We start from the raw sequence: 14,886 nt of genomic DNA on the forward strand, positions 1-14,886 counted from the left end.
AGTTCCAAGATGTTTTATTCCATTGCTGTAGAAGGATTTAGAAAGTCCTGAAAAAGTCTGGATAGCAGCTATTTTAGGAGAAAGTAATCATGGTATCCTCATGTATGTTAAAGATTTTACCTTTCTGACACTGCACAATTGTAATCTAATTCAGAAGCAATCAAATATTGTGGCTATTAACTTATGCCTCCTAAACATTTCTACCTGCTAATGATGTGCATGTTTCTTCCACAAACTGTCATTTCCCATGAAATTTGCTATTCTTGAAGAATATATAAAAGGCTTTCTGAAAACAATAAGCTCTTTTTTTCCCTACTCATTCGTGGAAACGGAAATTTCTTTGTCTTTTTTGGGAATTCCATATAAATGTATAAGTATCTGGAGAAAACTCCCTCCCCTGAAAGGCAAAGAAGTACATACCATATTATTAGAGTAGGAGTTGTTTCACCTGCTGAATGAGGGTGGAATGAGGCACGCACTGATACTTGGCATTGATTGGCATCCCATCAAATATCTTTGAAGCTTAACACTGGAGCATAATATCTGAGGCAGACTGTATCTGGTCATGCCTTTGGGATCTTAGTTCTGTTGATTTCCCACACCCTGCTGTCATGAATTCACTAGGGGCTCCTTCACACAGAGCTTTTATCCTGCGATCGCTCACAGAAGTTTGCAGGCTCTTTACATGACGCCATGATCATTCAAGGTGTCTCCCGCACTAAATGCCCTTTGTTCCTTTTTTAAATAGATCGCAGATAATGAGCTATCAAATTACCCAGTTGTGTTCCGCTTCAGTGTCCTCCATGAAAAGAGTAAAAATGGCAAGAAGAGGAGTGAGATCAATGAAGTATATGGAAGACTCAGATACAGGGGAGAAGGAAAGAGAAAGAGGAGGGGGGAAGGAAAGCACATGAAAAGGGGAGTCGTCATGATCCTGCATTTAAAACGGAAGCAGAAAGCCCCGTTTTAAATGCAGGATTTTAGGCTGGTGTAGAGGTGCCCTAGGTCTCATTGTCAGCTCCCTCATCTGAAATAGGGAGGATAATACTAACTTACCTTACAGGGTTTTTATAAAGTTTACAGCTAGATAATGCACTTGAAAGTGCTATACAGAGGTTAAGTATTATTATTTACTTATGAACTTGAGCACACTCCGGGATAGAGCGGAGGACAGGAAGGCCTAGCGTGCTATTGTCCATGGGGTCATGAAGAGTTGGACGCGACTTAACGACTGAACAACAACAACAAATTACTATTTACTTACACTGAATCTAGCTTTGTTCCATTAAATGAATGGGCTTCTATCTTCGTGAAACCATTATTGTAGAGTTTTCTGTAAACAAACAAAAATCACATTATTAGTGACTGTATGATGCAATGGTAACTAGTCTTTGTGCTTTCATGCACACTTTGTCCTATATTATTTTAATCTTATGATAACAATGCCTGATCAATACTTAACAGCATCCTTTACAACTGTGCATAGGCAAATGTCAGGCATGCCTTTCTATCCTAGCATTCGGGGGGGGGGGGAATTCCACAGGAACTCTAATGGAACATCAACTGGACATCAGTAGAACAACCCGCCATAGCTTCCATGACTATTCAGTATGTCTCCTGAAATTTTCATGCCTACAACCATATTTTAGACTTCATGTCATAGACCTGCAATCCCTATTCAAATACCATAGTACAATATTCCACCTACTTTATCCTTTGCTAATAAACAAACAAAAAACAACAAAATCTACATTCTGTAGTGTTTCATGACTTTAATATTGCAAAGGGAAATTATTATTATATGCATTGTATTTTATGATTGTGATAATATATTTAACCAACATATCAACAAAGACTGAAAATAAAGCATTAAAAAGTAATAGGCTTATGAAAGGAGTGCAGCCAAGAACATTCCATTTAAGAAGGAAGAAGCAGATTTATTCCACGTTCAGAAAGACAGTTTGACTAAAAAAAATCTTTATTTAAAGTATGTATACCCTGTTTCTTGGGCCATCACCTCACAAGACAGCTAATAAATAAGTATAAAAGCTAATACATAAACCAAAATGAACTATTTAAACAATAAAAACACAAAAGCAGAAGCAGAGGTGAAAACAACAAACAAACTTAGCAGCAGAATACTTCCATAAAGTAACCCAGCAGAATAATCAGAAGGAAACAACTTCAGAATGCTTCAAAAGCTGTCTGCAATGAAACTGTCTTCACCTGACACTGGAAAGTCAAGAAAAGATTGGACATCCTCCAGGAGGGAGTTTCAGTCTTGGTGTCAGTGCTGAAAAGGCCCTGTTGTGCAGTGCTCCACAGTGAGTGCTCCTTTCATGAAATGATGAACTATGCTATGGGGAGAAGGATGCCCTCACTGTTGTTCTTCACTTTTTAATGTTAGATGAGCATTCCTGCAGTGGAGCGCTACAGCAGGGACATGGCCAGGCTCTGTTTAATTTTTTTAAGTCACGAAATAATGAGGGCAAGTAGCAGAAGAATTATATTGCTTGTCACCATTGATTTCATTGGGAATATCCAATAAGTGGCCATATTCCTCAAAACACAATTTGGCATCGCCAGGCCCTAGCACTGTGGCAGGGTCCATTAGTAATGACATCTATACTGCCCTTCCATTGGGTGGCTACCAGCCACTGTTTAAAATTTCCCACAGTGGCCCATAGTGTTGCTTAGCAGCATTGTAGGAAATAAAAATGGCAGCCTCCTACAGAGGGGTGCCATTTTAATTTCCTGTAATGCTCCATGACACAGCTGGCCCAAGATATTTTGCTGCCTCATGTGAAGAACAAGATAGTGTCCCTCCCATTCCATGTACAAAAAGCCAACAAGACTGGCAGATGAATCTGTCTCTAACACTGTTGATGGGGCAGCGTCCTCCGCTGCACCTGAAGGAAGTAGGCTACGGTAGTGGGTGCAGACCTGGCTGCACAGTTCACCTCTCTCTCCTCCAACACCTTGCTGCTGCTGCCTCTTAGCATCTGCTGTCTGAGGTGACTACCTCACTTTACCTCATGGTAGAGCTGGCCCTGCTCCATGACACAGTGAGAAATTTAAAATGGCAGTTTGTAGCCACTTGTTGCTGTTGCTGAGTAAGCTGGTGGCATGGAGTGGGGACCAATATAACAGGGGGCCCGTGGAGAGCCCTTTGTGAAGGGCTCCCTAAAACCTGGAGCAGACCTTGTCTTCAGTACTGTAAAAATGAGGTATCTGCAACAGAAAGCCTGCAGATATCTTACTAAGCAGTAACCGCACATTTATTGCACAAAAAATAATAATCTAAAAGGACTCGTGAACATACAGCAAATAAAAAATAGTTAGAGTAGAGACATAATCAAATGCGTCCGTGCTATTCCAGTTAGTAGCACTTGTCTGTGTACATTTGCTTTTGATACGTGATCAAAGCAAGGAGCAGAATAAATAAGACTTCTGGTTTCTGCAGGTCATCTTGTCTAGGGTTGCACTGAATATTCACTGATGTAGATTAGGGATGGCGGAGAATTTCTCCCCGAAACTTCGGGGGGCCGAGCGCCAACGTGTTCGGCCCCCCGAACAAGTTTCGGGGAGAAATCCTCCGAACCCCCCCGCCCCCCGCACCCCCCCCCGGGACGGGACTTACCTTCACCGAATGTCCCTCCCGGTGGCGGGTCCGGCAGGCGGTTCGGCGGGTGTTCGAGTGGGGCGGGAGTGGCAGCCGGTCTTTCGAACGGCTGCCGCCACCACCATTGCAATCAAAGAAAAAAAAAAAACGCCCCCTGATAGGCTATGTGACGATTCACGTAGCCTATCATGGCTAGATTTGCAAAGTCAGCCGTGATAGGCTATGTCAATCATCACGTAGCCTATCACGGGTGACTTAAAAAAAAAAAAAAGCGCGTATGGATAATGGCGGCCCCCATAGGGAGCCGCCATTCCCGTTCCTTATTTGGTCGCTGTAGTCTACGTAAACATTTACGTAGACTACAGCGACTAAATAAGGAACGCGAATGGCGGCTCCCTATGGAGGCCGCCATTAGCGTACGCGCTTTTTTTTTTTTTTTAAAGTCACCCGTGATAGGCTACATGACGATTGACGTAGCCTATCACGGCTGACTTTGCAGATCTAGCCGTGATAGGCTACGTGAATCGTCACATAGCCTATCAGGGGGCGTTGTTTTTTTTTTTTTAAACTTTCGCGTTGGCGGCCGGGCGAGGCGGGAAGCCTCCTCCCCGGCCTGAATTTCGGCCAGGGCGAGGCGGGAAGCCTCCCCTCCCCGGCCTGAACTTCGTGGGGGGAGCAGCGAAGCGCCTCCCCCCCACCGCGAACGTCCTTCAACGACAGGTAAGGGACTTTCGTCCACCCCTAATGTAGATATTAAGGTTAAAATATACCTTTTCTGCTTTTCATGAAAACCTTTGGCAGCTGCGTACAACAGCAGCCCCATCCCCCCAGGGCAATTTTAGAATATGTTTTCAAAATCTAGATGGGTGATCTTTTGGCACAGCTCTAGACAAGAGGAGCTACAGAATCTAGAATATATACAAGAAATTAGAGGATAAGAAAGAAAAATAATACCTTTAGTAGGGTATCTCAAAGGTCAAAAAATAGCGTGCAAGCTTTTGAGTTCTCCAGAATTTTTTATCACCCTCTGCCTGATTCAGAGTTCTGGAGAACTTGAAAGGTTGCACACTATTCTGAGACCCTTGAGTTAGCCTAATAAAGGTATTACCCTAATATGGGTTTGGGATTTTTTCTTATGACCAAAATGGCTACCTTTGCTTTTAGAAAGAAGTGCACTACAATATCAATAAAAGAAAGGATCAAATCATTAGCTAACTGTAACAATGCAAACAATGCAAGTTTACATCAATTACAGATGTAAGCTCCATTCAGGTCAATGTAACCTATTCTCAGGTAAATGTGTATCGCATTGCAGCCTAGAAATGGTAAGAAGACATAACATTTTAAAATGTTTATTCAAATAATATATTTATGGAAACCTAGGTTTTCATATTATATCATTAACACCTTTTTGTGTATTATTCTTGGTATATTACATCCTCCATCCACTTCGTAAATAAGTAATCATGGCTATATTTTTTAGATGACTACGCAGCAGATATTTCAACATCTTTGTCAACTTTTCTATTTACAACTATTTTCTTATGTTAGTGTTACTGATTAAGGCTGAACTACTATTTCACAACGGATAAAACATAATAGAGCAAAGAGAAAAAGACTTGTGGTCAACCAACGTACAGTATAAGGGATTCATTGCATATCCCATGGAATGCATTTGCAGGCAGTGAATTCATGTATGGATTATCACCAATTTCACTGTGAAAAAGACAGAAAAACTTTAGCATCACAATAAAATACAATTAAATGTTAATTTAACTATATGCAATTAGATAAGTGCAATGTACTCTGCATGGGGCTGCATTTGACAACTGAAAATTTCAACTGGTGCAGAATTATGCTTATAGTGTACTAGCAAAGATAAATAATCAAAAGAGTATCATACCAGCAATTATTATTATTGTTGATATTATTATTATTATTATTATTATTATTATTATTATTATTATTAATTGTTGTCTTGGTCAATTCAAAGTGCTGGTTTTGATGAACAATGCAGCCAATATCCCAAGGAGACCATCTCCTCCCCAAAGTTTCATCATGTTTCCTAAAATTGATGAAGGACAGACTGTTCAATACTATTTATGTGACAAGTTAAGAGTATCCAGCACATGTAGAGGGGCTCTTTGGAAAGCTCTGGCTGGAACTAGACATTACAACAATGCAAGCCTACCACCAAAAACAACACCCCCGCTTTATCTCCTGTTCCATCCTCCATTATGTCTAGTGCGGTGGTGGGCAACTTCTGGGACCTGGGGGCCAATTACCACCCCCAGAACCCATGGGGGGGGCACACCCCTGCCATCACTGAATTTGCTTCTGAAATTCAACAGTGCAGCAGCAAAAAAGGAGTGATTTACCTTTAAAACCAGTCCTTTCTGTGCTGCCCTGTTGCTGAATTTTGACAGGAAGTTTGGTGCGGGGTGTGGGGGGACGCTGGTGGAGGCTGTAAAAAGGCCAGGGAAGCTACATGTGGCCTGTGTGTCACCCAACTCTACTCTAGTGCTACACAACACAAGATATGGCATCATAGTACTACAAGTTTTCCCTGCTGCACCATAATTTTCAGAGGGGTAGCCATGTTAGGAACACTTCATTTCCATGTCTGTCTTGACAGGTATACACATGCGAGTTCCCACATGCGTGTGATTGAGAACACATGGCAATACGCTGCTGACTACAGTTTGTTCTGGTATATTTGGGATGGTACATACTTACAGCAAAATGCTCAAAGCTGCTGAGTTAATTTTGGAGAAGTCAGGAAAAACTCGGAGTCCAGTGTTCAAAATCACACTAAAATAAAGGACAAAAAAGCAATGTTTCATTGCACTGTACCCATAGAGTGCCATGAATAAAGTGCAATGAAAACCCCAGATATCTGTTATTCAGATGTACGCAGCTTTGCAGATTATCATATAAATGAATAAATAAATAAACAAACTGTAATAACGCTTTAATCATAATAAATATTTTAAAATAAATCAAAATATAAAAAATACACCCAAGCATTGATGTTATTATTATTTCTATAGTGCCATTCTGTGTGCATGGTGCTTTCCAGAAGACAAGACTGTCCTGGGGATCTTACAATCTAATGTTTTTACTAGCACACCTGCCTGCGCACACTTGAGTGCAACAGTTTGGCTTAAGCAGTGTGCCTTGAAAGATACTCTCCCTGATGGAGTCCTAGTGGTCTTAACTCACTTTGAATTTTCTTGTGTACATTGACACATGATATAACCAAAGAGGCACCATCTGAGGCAGCCTCCTACAGTGGAAAGTCCCAGAGGAAGATAGTCTTATCAACTGGCTTGTTGACACCAACAGCAATGGTGTGTTTCATATCAGGTACAGCCAGTGGAAACCCCCCCCCCCCGCCTCGAGTAGCCGCCACTCTTGCAGCTGGTTAGAACCAGTTCCAGCTAGATCACTTCCTGCCCAGCTTGCAAGGACAGGTCAGCCACAGAGACATGTCAACTATGCATGCTTAGTGAAGTTCATGAATATTATGTGGCCCACCCCGCATAGCTAATGAGGTCATTATACTAAATGTATATAAGCTGTACCAAAAACATCTAGGGTGTGGTTCTCCTTTGTGTCGTTAGCTGCAAGAATCCACCCAAACAGCGCTGGTTGTCTCCTGCCAAATAAAACTGCGTTGGACTGAATCTCAGAGTTCTGTGTGTCTCTAAGGGGATATTGGCATACCCCTCCTAGAAGGAATGAACTTAAGTATAATTTGTGCAACACACATTTCTTGGATGTTTCAATCAGAGTTGTTCCATAGGAAGGGTTGCCAAGTGATCAGAAAAAAAAGGAGAGCATGATCTGCTTTTCTGTTTTTAACAGCATCCTGACCAGCAGGTAAAAATGATTACCTTCATGACATGGAACATTTCATCTGCTAACTCCTGCAGTTCTTCTAAAACCACTACTGAAAGGTAAAGCTATGCGGAACCTAGCTTAGGATGACCAAATGCAAAGATTGGCAGGGCTCCTGTATCTTTAACAGTTGCGCACTAGTTGGAAGTTTTCTTTGATTTCTTAGGTAGGCCCTCAACTTGTGGATGGCGCATAATAGTGGTAGGTTTCTTGAGATGTGGGGAGTAGCTGGCAGTCTTCCAGCTTGCAGCATTGGAAGAGAGACAGTTTGCAAAATGAAGTTTACATTTAAATGCTCTCATTTTATTCTTATTAAAAAAACATGTTGGCAGAGTTGTGCCTATCCAGTGCTTACTTACAAATAATCAGCATATCAGACAAAATGGATAGGGTCCAGAGGAGGGCAATGAAGATGATCAGGGGACTGGAAACAAAGCCCTATGAGTAGAGACTGAAGGAACTGGGCATGTTTGGCCTTAAGAAGAGAAGACTGAGAGGAGATATAATAGTGCTTTTCAAGTACTTGAAAGGTTGTCACAGAGAGGAAGACCAGGATCTCTTCTCGATCATCTCAGAATGCAGGACACGGAATAATGGGCTCAAGTTACAGGAAGCCAGATTCTGGCTGAACATCAGGAAAATCTTCCTGACTGTTAGAGCAATACGACAATGGAACCAATTACCTAGGGAGGTGGTGGGCTCTCCCACACTGGAGGCGTTCAAGACGAGGCTGGACAGCCATCCCTCAGGGATGCTTTGACTTGGATTCCTGCATTGAGGAGGGGTTGGACTTGATGGTCTTATAGGTCCCTTCCAATCCTACTATTTTATGATTCTATGATTTGCCACATTGGGTGTTATTGTTATATAATTTTTAAAAAACAATAATTACAAAACAATAATGAAGTTTAAATAGGCAGAAGAGCCATGTTTGGTAAAAACTGTTAAAAGTTTTCAAGAAAATATGTGTAAACAGGTGTTCTTTCTGAATTCTTCAAAACTACCTGTAATAAATATTGGAATGACCAAATGCGGTGAACTCAGCAGGGTACCAAATCTCCAATTGCTTTGATTTCCAAAACCTGCTCCTTGTAGAGCAGGCTACACAACGTCTTGAGCTCAGGATCATGTTTAACTTCCTCCTCTGACTTTGCTTGCCTGTTAAGTACCAAATGGTGCCCTGCATGGAGTCAGTAGTTGATGCAGAGTTTGGAGTTGGTGAAGGAGGTGAGCATATTCATAAGCAAGTGAGTGCCAATATGTAGTGTGCAGTGAGCTACTTCCACCACTAGATGGCTGCTGTTCCAGGCTCCATCTGGTCTGCCTGACCTTTGCTGCTGCAAACTGTGGTGTCCTTTATGGGGGGTATTTTTGACTGAAGGCCCAAAAGGAAGGGACCATATGGGATGGGGGGGGGATGATGATAACAACTGCTACTGCCACATTTTAAAGAACCATTTAACAACCCTGTGTCTCAAATGTCATTTGGTTGTTATTGTGTTTGTTTGTTTGTTTGTATGTTTATTTATTGCATTTCTATCCCGCCTTTTTTCCTCTTGCAAGGAACCCAAGGCGGCCTACATTATCCTCCTCCTCTCCGTTGTATCCTCACAACAACCTGTGAGGTAGGTTGGGCTGAGAGTCTGTGACTGGCCCAAAGTCACCCAGTGAGCTTCCATGGCCGAGTGGGGACTAGAACCCAGATCTCCCAGCTCCCAGTCCAACACTCTTGCCACTACACCACACTGGCTCTTTTTTTATGAAGGAAATTCACTGTAGAACTTGCACGTGGGGGGAGGAGTGATTAACACTTTCCCTTCAGGCCATTTTTGCAATCAACAAAATTGATTGTGGATCCACCCATCGGCAAGACTCCCCCTATTTTCCCCCATGGGTGGGAAAGCAACTAGTCAACGCCTCCTCTGAGGTATTGCTGCTACAATCAGCTTCGCAGACCCGCCCCCCTCCCTGCCCTGAAACCCAACACTTCAAGAGCCTGAAATGTCAACAACATGACACTACACTGCAGGGCTGCCATACTCTCTTCTCTCAGTTGCTCCTCCCAGTAATATGGATAACAACAACACTGGACTACTTTAGAAGACTGACATAACCCATGCTCTTTCAACCACAGTACGCCTCACTTACAATATCTGAAGAAGCACCTCCTTCAACATCATTCAGCCTGTATGTTTTAGTTTTCAGAGGAGGAACTACTCCAAGAGCCATCTTTGGGAGAAACACATTATGAAATAACAAAAGAGAGTGCCTTCTCTGTCGTGATGCTCCAATTTTGGAAAGCCCTCCAAATGAAGATAACATCGGCACTGACCTTGCTTTCTTTTCAATGCCAAATCAAAACATTCCTTTTTGCCTGGGTATTATTATTATTATTATTATTATTATTATTATTATTATTATTGACTCGGTTTGTTGAATCATTTATAGTTCACTCATAGAGCACATGCTTTGCATGCAAAAGTTCCCAGGATCAATTCCTGGCATCTCCAGATAGGGCTGGGAAAGATTCCAGTCAAAAACCCTGGAGAGCTGCCAGACAGCAGGGTCAGCTCCAGAAGGTGGTGTGGCCTGGTATGTGCCAAGTCTCCAAGCCCAGCCAGGAGCCCACTGCCCTAATAGCACTGCTATTTTCATCTTGCAATGAATACTCCAAAAGATCAGATGCCGCATAAGAGAATTCCCACTGTTCATGTTCCAGGTTAAGGAGGATCACTGAGATGGCCATGCTCAGAGGCCCTCAAAATCCTAGAACCTGTAGACTATGCTGAGTTAGATGGACCAGTAGTCTCACTCAGTATAAGGCAGCTTCCTATGTTAATTTGACATTGCTGTACTGATTGCTTTTTGTCTCTATCGTTTGCTGCATTGGGTTTTCCAGAGGAGATCTTTCCACAACTTGTCTCTCCTTTGAAATGTGAAATGTTGGAGGGTAGGACATTACGATTAAGGAATCAAGCAGGAGGAAAAGGAATGTCTTATTTGTAGCAGTTCAAATTCTACCAGGATAACAATTCCCAAGGATTTTGTTTGAAGTACTTACAGGGATTGTAGCAGTGGGAGATTCATAAAGGCTTCAGGATCTATGTATCCTAGGTTTCTAGCATTTCGAATTTCTCTGTTCAAAATATAAACACATTTCCACAAGAGCATTACTATTTGGGTTCGTGTACACCTCATATTAAGCAAGCAAACAAGCAAACACACTCACACACATGTTAGCCATGAGATTCTGAGAAACATTACTCCTTTCTTATGAATGAGCCTCACGGGGTTTATGGCCTGTTACAAAATGTTTTGTCCAAGTAATGTGTAACAAACTGATCTCACTCAAAAAAAAGAGGCCTTATTTTCCTGTGTAGTATGATAGCGCTATTATCTGACTAGACTGATTCTGGACCCCAATGGAGAGGAAACATGACTTTGGCTTGCTTGTCCTTATACATATTGGCACCTAAAGACTGCCTCCTTTATATCTCCTTTTGGCATCTATAAAACATGTACATGAACATAGGCTACTATATGCATTGCATCTAATGGCCATGCAAAGACCATGCATCAGGTGGAAATCCTCAAATTATTTGAACGTAATGATAAATGTTGTGATTCAAGTGTAGACTTTAGAATCCAAGGGTAGTGCCTAGTAGTCTTTTGTGAGGTTATAGTCCTCCACAGAAGTGGTTTTGTTAATGCTACTTTCAATTATCACTCTCAGTTCTTGGTTTGTGGAAAGATGATCTGCATTTTAGCCTGTGTTTTTAAAATTGTAAGTTCTTTTCACTTTAAATGTTCTAAGCTCAGACACAAAAGTATCGAAGCAGCACAAGAAGGAATTTACATGGTTTTAATGAGTGGACCTTGTGCAAAAGATTTTAGTTAATGTATATGGGTTCATGAGGAAGGAATATTAAATTAATTAACAATAAAAACAAAATATGTAGAAGATTTTTTTTAGTATTGCCATGTAGCTGGATTCCTTCATGAATGTCATTATCCAGGCAGAGACAGCTAGTCCTGGGCAATGAAAAGCAGCACTATTGTGTGTGTGTGTTGGTTCATATAGCCAATAGCTCGCTGCATATGACACCCCATGGGGGGACATTAAGCTGCCAATGGGCTCTTCGCCCACATAAGACCAAATAGAGTTGCTGACAATATGTAATGGATGTTCTTTCCGGAATGGCCGCAATTGTGTGAATCATGCATACAGCCCGCATGTGGGAATGGTAGTCCATACAATCTGTTCTGAATTATAGGGTAGCCATGTGTCCTATTTTACAGAGGACAATCCACTATTTGAAGGCCTGTCAGAGGACGGTCCTCTATTTGAAGACATCCTCTATTTGAGGAGCTGTCCAGTCCAAGTACAGCATAAAGAATTCACTTATTCCCCAACTTATTCCCCAACCTTACACTCTGGAGAATAATTACACAGCAACATCTAACTAACACTAATGATCTGAGGAATTCTGAAGGGAATTCAGAAAAACTACTCACATTTTTAAAGAGATTTCCTTTATAAACAACATCTTTCCAGCTATCTTGCATGCACAGTGAAATTTTTTAATCTTTTCCCAATTAAGGTTAATTTTTCATGTCTCTTGGTATTAACTGACTAAAAGTTATAGTTAAATGAGTGTGTTCTTTGAGTTTCAAATTCCTGTTTAGCAATCTGTTGCAAATAAAAAAGTGAGGGAAGTTAATATTATGCAACTTTCTCAGTACTGCAAAACAATCAGTTCATTAATGTTATTAGCATATTGGTGTTCATTACTCTCTTGTTATTGTTCCCCCTAGAACTCCCAGAGATGGATGACGCCAAGGAGCCACCCATGTCAGTAGACCTGAGGGAGTCTGAGTGAATAGGGGCGATGACTGCAGATCTGTCCCCACAGGAGGGGAGGAGTTCTGCCTCTGAGGCAGAAGCTGGGCGACCACCTAGCCACCAAGAACACCATCGCCTCAGTAGACAGGCCAGTAGGGCTTCTTTGAGAAGAAGTGTTTGATTACAAAGGAGGACTCCTCAGGAGCAAGGCCCTCCTCACAAGTAGGACTTTTGCCAGAGGTCCTGTAACAAAGTACAGCTGAGCTCTGGGTGGGACTCAATTAGCTCTGGCTATATAAGCCTTCAGTTTCAGCCTAGTCATTGTTGGAATAATGTTTTATTTTCTTGTCTTCCTGGCTGTGCTCTTGAGCCTCTGTGCTACTGACCCTTGGACTCCTACTTGACTCTGCTTTTTGCACTGTTTCTGCTTGACTGCTCTCCTGTGTTGTGCCCTTAGCTGTGCCTCAGAACTCTCTTCTGAAAGTCATCTACTTGCCTAGTAATACTGTGCTTTAACCACTGCCTGTTTCTTGACCACACCAGCCCTAGCCTGATCCCATACTGGACTGAAACCTTTGTGCTTGACCGTTTGCCTGCTTAATTGACTTGCCTATTGGATTTGTCCCTGTATTTGCCTAGTATAGAGTCTGACCCAGCTAGAGCAGGACACTTGTGTTCAGATGATGTGGATTTGAGTCTGTAACAGATATGCCTTTATCTAAGTTAAATAAAACCAGTGTATACTGTTACACTGTCATGCACTTTATTGTTAAGTGGTCATTGAAAAATGCAAAACAAAAATGAAATTTGGACTGAGGAAGAATATTTCATTCGTGAATACAGCATCAAAAGAAACATAGAAAGCTGCCTTATCCTGAGTCAGACAATTGTTCCACCTAGCCCAGTATTATCAACATTGGCTAGAAACAACACTCCAGGGTTTCAGGCAGGAGTTTTTCCAGCCCTACCTGGAGATGCCAGGCACTGAAACTGGAACCTTCCACATGCAAAGCAGCTGCTGTGCCACTGAGCTATGGCAAATTGTTGTTGTTCAGTCATTAAGTTGTGTCTGACTCTTCCTGACCCCATGGACCATAGCACGCCAGGTCTTCCTGTCCTCTGCTCTCTCCCGGAGTGTGCTCAAGTTCATATTCATTGCATCGGTGATGCTATCTACCTATCTCATCCACTGCTGTCCCCTTCTCCTTTTGCCTTCAATCTTTCCCAGCATCAGGGTCTTTTCCAGTGAGTTTTCTCTTCGCATTAGGTGGCCATTTGATTATTTGAGCTTCAGCTTCAGTATCTGTCCTTCCAATGAGCAGTCAGGGTTGATTTCCTTTAGGATTGACTGATTTGACCTCCTTGCAGTCCAGGGGACTCGTAAGAGTCTTCTCCAGCACCACAGTTCGAAAGCATCAATTCTTTGGCGCTCAGCCTTCCTTACAGTCCAGCTCTCACAGCCATACATTACTACTGGGAAAACCATAGCTTTGATTAGACGGACCTTTGTCAGCAAGGTGATGTCTCTGCTTCTTACTATGCTGTCTAGGTTGGCCATAGCTTTCCTCCCAAGGAGCAAGCGTCTTTTAATTTCATGGCTACAGTCACCGTCTGCGGTGATCTTGGAGACCAAGAAAATAAAATCTGTCACTGCTTCCATTTCTTCCCCTTCTATATGCCAGGAAGTGATGGGGCCAGATGCCATGATCTTAGTTTTTTTAATGTTGAGTTTCAAACCAGTTTTTGCACTCTCCACTTTCACCCTCAACAAGAGGCTCTTTAGATCCTCTTTGCTTTCTGCCATTAGGGTGGTATCGTCTGCGTATCTGAGGTTGTTGATAATTCTCCTGGCAATCTTAATTCCGACCTGCGATTCATCCAACCCGGCGTTTCTCATGATGTACTCTGCATATAAATTAAATAAGCAGGGCGACAATATGCAGCCTTGTCGTACTCCTTTCCCAATTTTGAACCAATCGGTTGTTCCATGTCCAGTTCTTACTGTTGCTTCTTGACCCTCGTACAGGTTTCTCAGGAGACAGGTAAGGTGGTCTGGTACTCCCATCTCTTTAAGAATTTGCCACAGTTTGTTGTGATCCACACAATCAAAGGCTTTAGCGTAGTCAATGAAGCAGAAATAGACGTTTTTCTGGAATTCTCTTGCTTTCTCCATGATGCAGCGAATGTTGGCGATTTGATCTCTAGTTCCTCTGCTTCTTCGAAACCCCACTTGTACTTCTGGTAGTTCTCAGTTCACATGCTGCTGAAGCCTAGCTTGTAGGATTTTGAGCATCACCTTGCTGGCATGTGAAATGCCAATTGAGCGCAATTGTGCGGTAGTTTGAACACTCTTTGGCATTGCCCTTCTTTGGAATTGGAATGTACACTGACCTTTTCCAGTCTTGTGGCCACTGTTGAGTGTTCCAAATTTTTTGGCATATTGAGTGCAGCACTTTAACAGCATAATCTTTTAGGATTTTAAATAGCTCAGCTGGAATACTGTCATCTCTGCTAGCTTTGT

At 42.1% G+C, this 14,886-nt stretch overlaps 1 protein-coding gene across 1 annotated transcript in view; it reads right to left on the reverse strand.

The window, feature by feature from the left end:
- TSHR (thyroid stimulating hormone receptor) overlaps window positions 1-14,886 on the reverse strand; it is a 109,334-nt gene that overhangs the window by 40,393 nt on the left and 54,055 nt on the right. The window contains exons 5-8 of the mRNA XM_084826992.1: window positions 10,584-10,658; window positions 6,359-6,433; window positions 5,261-5,338; window positions 1,265-1,333 (exon numbers count right to left, since the gene is read on the reverse strand). Of these exons, the coding sequence (XP_084683118.1) occupies window positions 1,265-1,333; window positions 5,261-5,338; window positions 6,359-6,433; window positions 10,584-10,658 (297 nt within the window). The remainder of the gene's footprint in view (window positions 1-1,264; window positions 1,334-5,260; window positions 5,339-6,358; window positions 6,434-10,583; window positions 10,659-14,886) is intronic.

Source organism: Heloderma suspectum, chromosome 1 (genome assembly GCF_057233095.1).
Source record: "Heloderma suspectum isolate Gila_16-S chromosome 1, 16-S_ref, whole genome shotgun sequence".
Lineage (NCBI taxonomy): Eukaryota > Metazoa > Chordata > Lepidosauria > Squamata > Helodermatidae > Heloderma > Heloderma suspectum.